This window comes from Sciurus vulgaris, assembly GCF_902686455.1.
Source record: "Sciurus vulgaris genome assembly, chromosome: 12".
Classification (NCBI taxonomy): domain Eukaryota; kingdom Metazoa; phylum Chordata; class Mammalia; order Rodentia; family Sciuridae; genus Sciurus; species Sciurus vulgaris.
The window spans coordinates 21,094,802-21,108,180 of NC_136473.1; the positions used below are offsets into that span (position 1 = coordinate 21,094,802).

Genomic DNA, 13,379 nt, shown 5'->3' on the forward strand with positions numbered 1-13,379 from the left:
ATAAAGGTTGTTCTTAGAAAAAAAATCAGTTTCATATAATTAACTTCAGACTAACCCTGCAATTAGTAAAGAAAATATGCATATGTTACCAAATTTTGCAGTGTTTTTATGTGGGAGTTGAAATATATGTTATGCTTCTGCTTTAGAAATAATTTCTGGTGTTAAATGATTCTGATGGGAGGCATGAATATAGTTAAGAAGGGAATTGCATTTATATTTCAAGATCCAAATAAGGCTTTTAGAAAACCTAGGTATTTTATTTTTAATCTATAAGGGATAACAGTCTAAAAGTTAACTACCATAGCCTTTTAAAATTTAACATACCATAATGAAAGTAATTTCAAGTTATTTTTCCAAAGGCCTGGGGCAAGCGAAGAAGTAGAAATTAGTATCAGTTCTGTGACACTGAAAATGTCCCAGCTCTGTGATCTGAAACCACCCACGAGGGCCAAGATGAGAACAATTGCAAAGTACAAAAACTGCTCAGACTGGGGTGCTCTTGTTAGTCATGTTGTAAAGGCATTTCTTATTAATAACATTCTATTCCTCCTTATCCCCTTAGAAGTTATTTTAAAATAGCACAATTAAATGCATAATTGATAAAACATTCAGGTTTTGTTTCCCCTCTTCTATTTTCTCTAAATCCTATCTACTTAGAAAATTCATGAACAAAGTAAAAAATTATTTATGATTCCACCTAGGATAGCCTGTTTTCTTTTTATTCTTATAACACAGTGGACAGTTTAAAGGTTATCATTGAGTATTAAATTGAATAACTTCAATAATTCTTGAGAAAATCTCAAATTCCAGACTTTTAGGACTAAATGGGCATATGGAAATTTATACTCTGGCTGCCTATTTGTCTTTTCTTTGATAAAAATAAGGACAATAATGAGGTTACATGAATTTAAAAAATGTAAATGATATTTGATAGAATTTTAGAGTTAGAAGTGACTTCATCAGAGCATGTAATGAGGAGGGACATTTTTGCAAGTGTATGTGGTGGGGAAGCAGGTGGTGAGTGAGCTGCAGTTACTCTTCTGGCCTTGACTCAGCTTTGGCATAGAGAAGTATACATAAAAAGGTGGACCTGCAATATATTTCATAACTAGGACAATGGAGGCTGAATGTCTGCTTCATCAGCTTTCTGGAATCAGGGAGATACAAGGGATGGGCATGGGATGGGCAGAGTCGGGCTTTAAGACTTGCCTGTACATCTTCTTCTGTGAAGTGTCTGTTCATTTCCTTAGCCCATTTGTTGATTGGGTTATTTGTATTCTTGGTGTAGAGTTTTTTGAGTTCTTTATAGATTCTGGAAATTAGTGCTCTATCTGAAGTATGAGTGGCAAAGATATTCTCCCACTCTATAGGCTCTCCCTTCGCATTGCTGATAGTTTCCTTTGCTGAGAGAAAGCTATTTAGTTTGACTCTATCCCAGTTATTGATTCTTGCTTTTATGTCTTGTGCTATGGGAGTCCTGTTAAGGAAGTCTGATCCTAAGCCAACAAGGTGAAGATTTGGACCTACTTTTTCTTCTATAAGATGCAGGGTCTCTGGTCTGATTTCAAGGTCCTTGATCCATTGTGAGTTGATTTTTGTGCAGGGTGAGAGATAGGGGTTTAGTTTCATTCTGTTGCATATGGATTTCCAGTTTTCCCAGCACCATTTGTGGAAGAGGCTATCTTTTCTCCATTGCATATTTTTGGCACCTTTGTCTAGTATTAGAAAATTGTATTTATTTGGGTTTGTGTCTGTATCCTCTATTCTGTACCATTGATCTACCTATCTATTTTGGTGCCAGTACCATGCTGTTTTTGTTACTATTGCTTTGTAGTATAGTTGAAGTTCTGGTATTGCGATACCCCGTTTCATTCTTCCTGCTAAGGATTGCTTTAGCTATTCTGGGTTTCTTATTCTTCCAGATGAATTTCATGATTGCTTGCTCTATTTCTGTGAGGTACATCATTGGGATTTTAATTGGAATTGTATTGAATCTGTATAGCACTTTTGGTAGTATGGCCATTTTGACAATATTAATTCTGCCTATCCTATTTTATTGAATCTGTATAGCACTTTTGGTAGTATGGCCATTTTGACAATATTAATTCTGCCTATCCAAGAACATGGGAGATCTTTCCATCTTCTAACGTCTTCCTTAATTTCTTTCTTCAGTGTTTTGTAGTTTTCATTGTAGAGATCTTTTACCTCTTTGGTTAGATTGATGCCCAAGTTCAAATGTTCAACATCTTTAGTAATAAGAGAAATGCAAATCAAAACTACACTAAGATTCCATCTCATCCCAATTAGAATGGTGATTATCAAGAATACAAGCAACAATAGGAGTTGGAGAGGATGTGGGGAAAAAGGTACACTCATACATTGCTGGTGGGACTGCAAATTAGTGCAGCCACTCTGGAAAGCAGTGTGGAGATTCCTTAGAAAACTTGGAATGGACCTACCATTTGACCCAGCTATCCCACTCCTTGGCCTATACCCAAAGGACTTAAAATCAGCATACTACAGAGATACAGCCACATCAATGTTCATAGCGGCTCAATTCACAATAGCCAGACTATAGAACCAACCTAGATGCCCTTCAATTGATGAATGGATAAAGAAACTGTGGTATATATATACAATGGAATATTACTCAGCTATAAAGAATAATAAAATTGTGGCATTTGAAGGCAAATGGATGAAATTGGAGAATATCATGTTAAGTGAGATAAGCCAATCTCAAAAATCCAAAAGAGGAATGATCTCACTGATAAGCGGATGATGACACTTAATGGGAGGTAGGAGGGGGATGAGAATGGAGGATGGAGGGACTGAATAGAGGGAAAAGAGAGGTGGGAGGGGTGGGGGGAAGGAAAAAAATAATCGAATGAATCACACATCATTACTCTATGTAAATATAAGAATATGCAAATGGTATGCTCTTACTCCATGTACAAATAGAAACAACGTGTATCCTATTTGTTTACAATAAAAATAAATTAAAAAAAATAAAAAGAGAACAAAAAAAAAGACTTGCCTGTAAAGAAGCTCATTCCCCTCCACTTGTACTCACTCAGTGAAAAGCAAGACAGGGCCTAGAACCCTCATCTCCTGGTTCGTGGCTGGTGCTCCCTAAATTATACCCTTGGGCTGAGGGTTTTCCCTCCCTCTGTTCCTCCCTCCCTCCCTCTCTCCCTCCCTTCCTTCCTTCCTCTGTCCCTCCCTCCCTTTCCTTCTTTCCTTCCTTCTCTGTCCCTCCCTCTCTGCCTTTCTTTTCTTTCTTCTTCCTTCCTTTTCTTTCTCCTTCCTTCCTTTCTTTCTTTCTTTCTTTCTTTCTTTCTTTCTTTCTTTCTTTCTTTCTTTCTTTCTTTCTTTCTTTCTTTCTTTCTTCTTTGTCTATTACTAACAGTGGCATAGATGAAATCTTGGAAGTATTTTTTTTCAAGCAGCAATTGTTTATTATTTAAACTCATATGTTAATTGGAATTGAATAGCCTGTGGTCATCAGAGTTCTACTTGAAAGTGCTTTTTGTCTCCTCAGTTGATCTGATTGCATGGTTAACATCTGTTGGATGTACCAGGCCCATGCTAAATGCATTCTGTACATTATCTATATTTGTGAAGTTTTTATTACAGAACTTTTAACTTCTTTAAAAAGAAGGGTGATAAAATTCTGAATGCTGAAATTTCAAGTTTGTATCAAGCTTATTGTGGGAATACTGAGGAATAATATGCTTAGTTAATCATACAAAGATTGTAAGTCAGATGGTGACCTGTTTATTCTATTCTCTTGCCCACTCATTGCTAGAGAGCTCTCTGAGGCAAGAACTGCTGGAAACAGTCACACATTTTTAGGTTCCCTTTTCTTTATTGCTTCTTTTCACATATTTCTAGAACTTGAACCAAGTTTTTTTTTCCACAGACTCTACTGCATTTTAAATACAGAGAAAATAGGCTTTTCTCTGTCTTTCTGGCATGTACATTTAGAATTTTAAAAGATTAATAAGGGGTGACAGAACTTTGGCAAAATCCAGACTTCAGAACCTATGGACACACATTAAAGATCATGGATGTGGAGAACTCACAGACAGATTAAGATGAGAGACATTTAGGGGATAGGGTCAAGGTCAGAGTGGCATATTATGTCTTCCATAATATTTTTTTTCATTTACTCCTCTTTGGCATGTACACAAACATTATTATTTGGGTAGGTAGCAGAATTTAGAATTATTTATTATCATTTACAAGTGTATTTTTAATTTCTGATCTTTTATGAAAGCTTAACAGCATTGACAATTTTTTTTTGCCTTTGCCTGGATTATATCACTAGAAATTCACAAATAGCTTTTCAGCAGTTAATCTGAGTATTTTTAAAGAATGACTGATGAGGGTTGTTGGTCATTTATTTATTTACATTCTACCTCTATAGAAAAATGTATTAGTTCTTTGAGATGGGGTTATCTGAATGATGCTGAAGGGCAGAGAGAATAAATAATTTTATTTTATACCTTAATTTTATATCTCTAGCATCATTTTTTTCTTAAAAGTTAAAGTTTAACCTTCCTCAGAAGTTAGCATAATTTTGCAGCTTCTAAAGCCTTTGAGATTATTTGGTGGCTTAGGCTTGGCTTAGGATATTGCTTGATGACTAAATGAGGTTCATTAAAAATCTGCTGTTTTATTGGCCAATGGTTTCTTTCTTATTAAAGTTACTCCAAGGTTTGACTACTACTAGGAATGATTTTGGTGAGCTGAAAAAGGAAAGACCTTCAAATCTTTTTATTCCTACATGTTATACCTCTTCTTAGATGAAATGATAGTGCTAGACTCTAATATTAGTGCAGATATCAGAACCAGGGCTTATAACACCACACTGGAACTTACAGCAATACGAATCAACAGTTTGTTATTTCTACTATGATATTTCTTTCAACACAAGGAAAAGGATCACTCAAATCTTTCTGACAACTGAGTTACTGTATGGGTTATCTCTATTCAAGCAACAAAAGAGAGATTTCTTCTTCTTCTTCTTCTTCTTCTTTTTTCCACTTAAAATTCTAGGGTTTCACAAGGGAGTTGTGCTATAGTTTGGATCTGAAAGGTCCCCCCAAAGCCCATGTGTTCAAGGCTTGGTGGTAAGCCTGTGCCACTATTGATAGGTGGTAAAATCTTTAAGGGGTAGGTCTAGTAGGAGGTCATGCCCGAGATTGTGGAACTGGAATCATATATTCCAAGACAATCCCCACAATTATGACAGAATTTCTTTAACTTCCAAAATTAAGGTATTAATAAATTTTCTTTCTGTACTTTAGCATTATATAACTGACTACTCCTCAAAGAAGCAGAATATTTTTCAGAAGAGGAGGTAGATAAATAAGAAAATAACACCCACCTCAATCATTGTGGAAACAAACAAGCAAGCCCTTGAAAAAGTAGGTATAGTTTCTAGTGTTATAGCCCAAGCCAAGGCAAACTGTTAGAGGGGTTAGGCTTTTATCCTTTGAATGAAATTTTTAAAAATATCTTAAAAATAGTAACAAGTAATGCAGCATGGATGAAGGCATGGGCACATTAGAATACAATAAAATAAATGTATGTCATGAACCTTAATCAAGAACATTAAGACAGATGAAGACTAATATACTTTCCTCAATACTCATTAAATGATACCTATTTCAAATCTCATCTGTAATAATGTCACCTAATCTTCTAGATAATTGTTTAAATCCTCAGAAACAATACTATTTCAGAATTTCCCTTAAACTTAGTAAAAGTGTTAACTACCTTTGCCTCAGTTCCAAACATTGGTATATGACTAATTTAATTACTGAACATCACGTCTATTACATGTATTTAAAATATTATACCAAGAGGGAGGAGTACAAAGAAGAACATGTCAATGAAGAAGAAAGAAATAAAGATCATATTTTCTGTAGTGAAAATATTCCATACAAAATTCACAGCAACTAGTATTTTTGAACATGGGATAACCAATGTCAGAATTCACTGAGAGCACAAATATTTTAAAATTCCCAAATGAAATGTGAATCCAAGACTCTCAATCCAGTTCAGTTATTGCTTAGATTTTTCTCCATGTCTTTCTTCCCAACTTGGTGAATAAAATTTGTAATAAGGGTTGTCAAACTTTAAGGAATTTTCAAGACTGTAAGACAGCTTAGGCATTGATGGACGTTAATTTACAACAGGGCCTTTGTCAGAGAATAATTATTACAACATGCAAACGCTATTGAGAAAAACTAGGCCATATCAGTGATATGGAAAGACAGAATAACAGAAGATAGATGATAAAAACAGGCCTACACAGAGCTTCTTGTCTATATTCTTGAGCTAGGATAGAGAGGGCAGTAAAACAGCTTTAGTCTCAATTATGTTCCATTTCATCACATTCGATTATCATCACCTAACTTCCAGAAGAAACTGAAAACTTAGGCAAGTTCAATGGTTGCCATGAGTTAGCCATGGAGTAGAAGTTATAAATGTCCTTGACATTATCATCTATCAGTCACTTTTTTGCAGTCTTATTGTTTGTTATAAGTAAAGTAAAAATGTGCTTACTTATTCTAATTTTTCTTGGTTACTGGAACTGGAAAGGGAGCTGAGCTCATTCTTTGTTCTTCTAGCAAATATTTATCAAGAACCTATAACTGACAGATAATTTGTTAGGTGTCAGGGATACAGGGTGAAGCACTGAACAATGAAATATGCAGGTATCTAGGTTGGGAGAGGAAAGAGGGATGAGCTAATGGAGGAAAACTTTGTTTTCCCTTTAGAACTGTACAGAAAATATATTTAAATGTACTAAAAAATTAAAGTATCAAGTCAAATAATAAGTACTACAGTATTATTTTACTTGAGATACAAATAATTTCAAAGAAGTATGCAGTTTAACTTTTAATAGAAATTCTAATTTGATTTAGAAATATTTTGGAACATACAAATTTTAAAATTCTCTTTCTACCATACAAATAATTTAGTTTTTAAAAAACTGACTACTGTGAAGTATTTCTCACATTGTCTAAGATCCATCTGTCTTCCACAGTTGAAGAATTTATATCCTTATTTGCTTTCCATTAAAGCTTATCTCACAAATTTTTTTACAGGACAATGATTTTTGAAAATTATAAACAGACATAAATAACAATGGGATTCTGAAAGTCATTTTTTCCCTTCTATGTTTTAAATCACTACCTCAAAGAGAAATTGATGCTCAGAGATTCAGAAAACTTTCCAAGTTATTTTCTCTACCTGTTTCTTCTTTCTAAAATACTGTGATAGGAAAATCATGCATCTTAGCAGTTTTGGAATATCTGTGTGCAATAAGCAAAAACAAAAAGGACCCATTCTTTAATTTTAGGATCTATTTTTTTTTTTTTTTTTGTACTAGGGATTGAACCCAGAAGCACTTAACCACTGGAGCCACATATCCCCACCCCTTTTTATATTTTTATTTAGAGACAGGGTCTTACTGAGTTGCCTAGAGCCTTACTAAGTTGCTGAGGCTGATTTTGAACTTGCCATCCTCCTGCTTCAGCCTCCTGAGCCACTGGAATTACAGGCGTGTCCCACTGTGCTAGGCTATGATCTACATTTCTAACTAGAGTTCTACTTCAGTGAAAAAATGAATATTTTACTCTTTCAAACAGTAATTTATTTTGTACTAATAAATTACATCATTTTATAAAGATAAAGCTGATTCATAATGCAAGTTTGCTAATATATTTACCATCACTCTTTCCTATTGACTCTTGACACTACTGTAAGTCTACGCAACTTCTTGGCAAAGATTTCCCACAGCCTCAAGGTAAAACTCACCTTCTACCTCTCCATGGTCCCTGCTCTGCATAAAAAACTTTCTGCATAAAACCGGGGAATAAATCAGCTTTCAGTACAGTTTTTTGAGCTAACTGAATATATAAGAATTTATTCTTAAATAGCAATCTGGATATTAAAAATAATCTGATGGTAAACAACTTAAAGAAATTGGAATGTAGAAATATAAAAGACACTTTTGCTACACATTAGAAAACATCAAATTAAGAGACATTAGATGTAGAATATTTTAATGATACATGCTTAAAGAGAAATAAATAAAAATTGATACAGGATAGTGTAAAAAAATTACAGCAGCTGGGCATGGTGGCGCATGCCTGTAGTCCCAGGGGCTGTGGAGGCTGAGATAGAAGGATCACAAGTTCAAAGCCAGCCTCAGTAACTTAGGAAGGCCCTATATTACTTAGTAAGAGACTGTCTTGAAATAAAAAAATAAAAATGGCTCAGTGGTTAAGTGCCCCTGGGCACTTGGTACCCCCCCACAAAAAAAAAAAAAAATTACAGAAAACTCCTGGCTCATGTTTTTCAAGACAAGTCCTAGGGTGACAGGACAAAGACACTGATGGGAAGATAATAAAAACATCACCATCTCACTATTTAACTTCCTCTTCCCTCTTGGTTCCTGTACCCTTATCACTAGAGTCCTGATACTGGTTGAATTCCTTTCTCTCAAGTCTTGATACTTCAGCCTAATTCCTAAAGTCATGACCTAGGCTTTAGCTCCACCATCTATTTCTTCTTTTAGTTTCTCTAACTATCTTACCTGAATGGAGACCTGGTTCTTGCTAAGGACTGCATTCTCTGCAGCCCTCTCAAGCTGTCAATCATTTTGTCCTGAGTGACCTCCCTCAGGGCTGGGAAGTAGGATCAGTTCCCTTTGCTCTCTATGTACCTTTTCCCAAAATTATCAAGAATTAATGTATAAAAAAATGTCCATTGCTTTTCATAGTTCCCTCACCACTAGTGGAAAAAATTGCTACCTATTAAGTTTTTTCTCTGAAGGAGGGCAGAATTTATTGGCAGTATACTTATGCATTGTTTAATGATGGGGATATGTTCTGAAAAATGTGTTGTTAGGCAATTCTGTCATTGTGTGAACATCATGAAGTGTACTATATAGATAGGTCAGTCACTTGATGTGGCCTCTTGATACAATCAAGAGACTGTAAATATGAGCTGCATAAGGCTGTTTCTCAGATAACACAGCACAATGTTTTAAAGTAATCTTTAAGGAGTCTACTCTAAAATAACAATGAAAAGTATTTTATGATAAATATGTAATCCATTAGCAGTCATTTATGATCATTATCAAATTTGAGGTTCTGTACTTAGTGGTATGTGGTGAATGAATGGCAGTACAGTAGGTCTGTTCACACAAGCATCCCCATGAACATGAGTCATGCACTGCACTATAATGTATGATGGCTACTGCATCAGTAGGTAATACATTTTCAGCTCCATTATAATCTTATGGGATCACCATTGTATATACAGACTGCCATTAACCAAATACCATTATGTGGCATGTGACTATATAATGAAAATATTCTGTGATACTGAAGAGCTATTGTAGGAGTAGTAGTTAAGCAAATGAGTTAGGAACATTGTGGTCAGAATGGAATTCTTCAGTGAGTGATTTTGGAGGTAGAAGAGTTTAAGATGGCAGAAAGCCTTTACAAAGTGAGAGAGATCACTGAAATGAAGGGATTTAAGTGTTGGTTGAGAGTGGCACAGATGTCTGCTAAGATAATGTATGGGAGAAAAAATATGAATAAGTATAAATATAGGAAGATTTACACATACATAGGCAAGAATTTTAAGATCTGATAGCTCTTATTTGTTTTTTCAAGTACAGTTCATCTACTAAGAGAAAAAGAAATATGAATTGTTTCTAGGTCTGAGGAAAGATATCAGACTTGAAAATGTTCCAGGGGTCCTTCATCAGGGTAACTATAAAAATGTTATGAAACAGCCAAAGTTGAACTGAGATTAGTGATCATTATGATCCAGGAAGTTCATCTGATTATTTCCTTGGAGTCAGTGGTCCTATATGTTACAGAACCATGAGATTCACCTGGAGTACTTATTAAGCAGATTGATGGACCCCAGGTCCCAGAGTGTCTGACTGAGAAAGTCCGAAATGTGTCCCTGAACTGCATTTCTAGTACGTTCCCAGGGATGCTGCTCATAGGGCCATGCTTTCAGAATATAATTCCAATCAACACTCTGAATTTGGCACATTTCTCTTTTTTAAAAAAACATATTCTGAAAGCAATCAAGGTTGAATTTACTGATACCTCATATTGCTTTCCTGATTCTTTAAATTCCTTTTAGATGTTTTCAATAAATAGCCACCCACTGTGGCTACATATATATGTGACTATATGACCAGTGGGATTCTACATCATGTACAAGCAGAACAATGAGAAATTAAACTCCATCTATATGTGATGTATCAAAGTGCATTCTACTGTCATGTATAACTAAGTAGAACAAATAAAAAAATATAAAAATAAACCACCATCCAGCATCATTTACAGTGTATTTCAACCCTTTTCTACTTAGACATTTCCTTCATGTTTCATATAATTCCCGCCCACCTCCATCTGCCACTATTTCTATCAAATAGAATGTTCTTTACACTTCTTTATGGTAGCCTAAATATTAAGCATGGCTCAAGGAACTTCTTTATAAAGATTCCTTGGTTTTGATCCAAACTCTTAACTTCCTTTATTGAACTGTTAATGCATCAAGACTCTTTGCCACCTGATTTTGCTTTTTAAAAAAAATTTGTAACAATTATCATTTATTTATATTAACCAATGGTAAGCTACCCGATGAAAAGCATAAGGTTTTTGAATATTGTCTATCTCCAAAAAAGTGTTCAATGCAGCACTAGAGGAATTACAGGTACCCTGTGAATTGTTAATTTTATGAAATTCCCAGTTTTTGATAAAGTTCACTTAAGATGAATTGCAGAATGTTGTCAATTTTGTATTCCTAAGGTATACATATAGAAATGTATACACTCTTCAGAGAGCAATATAAACTTTAAAAAGATCTTGAATACATCTCAAAGCCAATGGGTAAAAAATGCTATGTGGATAGGTCATGCTATCTGATTGTTGGTGTTACACATGTATTTTGAGTTTTTTTTTTTTTTAATAAAACAGCAGAAAACTAGTGGATTTTTCTTCATAGTAATATAAGGAAATGACTTTGCTTACTTTGGTTAGTTTGCATTGAAGCATATAAAATAAGGAAACAGGTTTATACTAAGTAGACATTTTATATTAATCAACTTGTTTTCATATTAAGACTAAAGTCAAAATCAGAATTGCTTCCTACCTTATTTTCTGCTTTATCTTTTGAAAGCCATATTGTTGAATGATAAAGTGTATGTATTATAATTATAACCATTCCCTTTACATGCCCACATTATTTCATTATAGATTCAGGTCCATAAGGATTCCAAAATATCTTGCCGAGAAACATATTCTACATTTGAATTGAAATCCAATAAATACATATTTTATTAGATATGTTTGCATCCAAGATTAGTATGTTTTATAGATGACCTTCAAAATTAAGGTTTGTCCTATGGTTTATTGAGTGAACAACAAAATAATAAATATATTTTCATATTATTTGCTTTTTGTACCTCTGTATTGTTTACCCCTCTCTATTGTATCTCTGTATTATTTTTCAAAAATTGGGGTGATGGTAAAGTAACCTGTATTTTTAACCTAAGTTACGATGTAGTTCCTCTAAGTTCTCCAGTTTCTCTGCCACATAACTCTTGCTACCCCCCAATAGCATAGCTTGATCTTTATATAATATTTAATCTGGAGGGGACTACTTGTAAATTTTCTTTAGAGATAAGCATAGGAAAGAAAAATGAATCTGAAGTTTTTCAGAGGCAATCTCTTCACAAAGAGTGCCCTATATACCAAATCTGGTGCATCACAGGCCTAAAAGATAGAAAAAATAACATGTTTCTTATTTTTCCTTCCAACTAAAGACATGTCAAGATGATAACTACTAGTAATCAAACTGGAGGCCAACTGATGAGATTATTCATTCATTCATTTATTTATTTATTCATAGCATTTCTCCATTCTGATTTACCTAATTCTATTTTTTTTTCAACAAAGCTACATAACTTTGAAAAAGAATGGAAACTTCCAGAAAATGTTTGCATTCCATATGTCATCACAGTCATTTTCATAATGTTGTTCTACCACAACCAGATTAGGTAAAAATTTCTTTATGTTTTGTAAAAAGATTTGGCAAAGGTTTAAAGAAGTCAATTTTAATGCTACTGAGAGAAGGACAAGACAATCACATGTTATCAGTTATCACATACCAACTGCTGTCATGTAATCCCAGCGGTCAATGAGGCACATATTGAAGATGAGGTGATCAGATGTTTGCCCCTGGCCAATAAGTGAAATCTGCCTCTCGAAATTCTGGCATACTGATGAAGTCCAGCCAACGAGAAACCAGAACACTACCAAGAGTATTACTGCCAGCATCTTCATGACCCGGCCACCAGTCATGTAAGGAATTCGTTGTGCTGTTCGTGAAAGAAACACCTTCAAAACCCTGGAAACACAGAAGAGCAAGTGTGAAAGCAAATCTAAGAGAAATTAAAACTCTAAAATAAATTATCTTATTTTTCTATATAAAATTTAAACCCACCAAAGCTCACATGTTTGGAGTTTAGATATGAGAAAAACCAGAAACAGTTCATATTTGTATTTCATTTTAGTTTACCTTCCGATAGTTAAATATCTTCATTAGAAGCCATTGGGTCAGGAAATTCATACCTGATGGAATGCTTTTGAACGTATATATTATTTCAAGAAAAATTCTGAAGACTTTAGAAAAATCTATAGAAAAACACTGCCCAAATAATAGGGTTTCTGGAGGATCAAAAAATAGTTCTGAAAGTTAAGTAGTTGGGTTTTAAAATATTATATTAAGTCAAATTCTTCCTTGAACCAATTATTTGTTTTCATAAGAGAATATTATTACAAGTATTTTCTGGACAAAATTTCAGGTGATCTTCCTTCATAGTCATTTTATCATATTATCAAAAAGAATAACAAAGGATTATAAAAACAATAAGAGGGATATTTAAGCACTAGGTTAATTGAATAAGATCATTGCAGTAATGAAGATTAGGATGACCTTTAAGAAATGTGATTTTTAAAAAATTTGGAGCATTTTCTGTATATATGACTCAAATAGTCAGTGTTAAGAACTATTGGATTAAATGATATCTTAATATTGTTCCTCCTTTAAATATTGTGGGAAGACAAAATCTAACCTTATTATAGGAATCCTCTATCCACTCATTCTTCAATTTCATCCATAGAATATTCTCAGCAGATTTTAACTCTCTACTGCCACGCTGACATTTTTTCACAGAATTTTGGTTTAACATAAACCAACATATAGGGATAGTCAGTAAACGTTTAAATCTAGGAAGATTCTACATGCAAATTTCTTCCAAAAAATTCTAGATT

At 34.1% G+C, this 13,379-nt stretch overlaps 1 protein-coding gene across 1 annotated transcript in view; it reads right to left on the minus strand.

Moving 5' to 3' along the window:
• GPR158 (G protein-coupled receptor 158) overlaps positions 1-13,379 on the minus strand; it is a 506,459-nt gene that overhangs the window by 18,050 nt on the left and 475,030 nt on the right. The window contains exon 7 of the mRNA XM_079107813.1: positions 12,215-12,453. Coding sequence (XP_078963939.1) covers positions 12,215-12,453 — 239 coding nt within the window. The remainder of the gene's footprint in view (positions 1-12,214; positions 12,454-13,379) is intronic.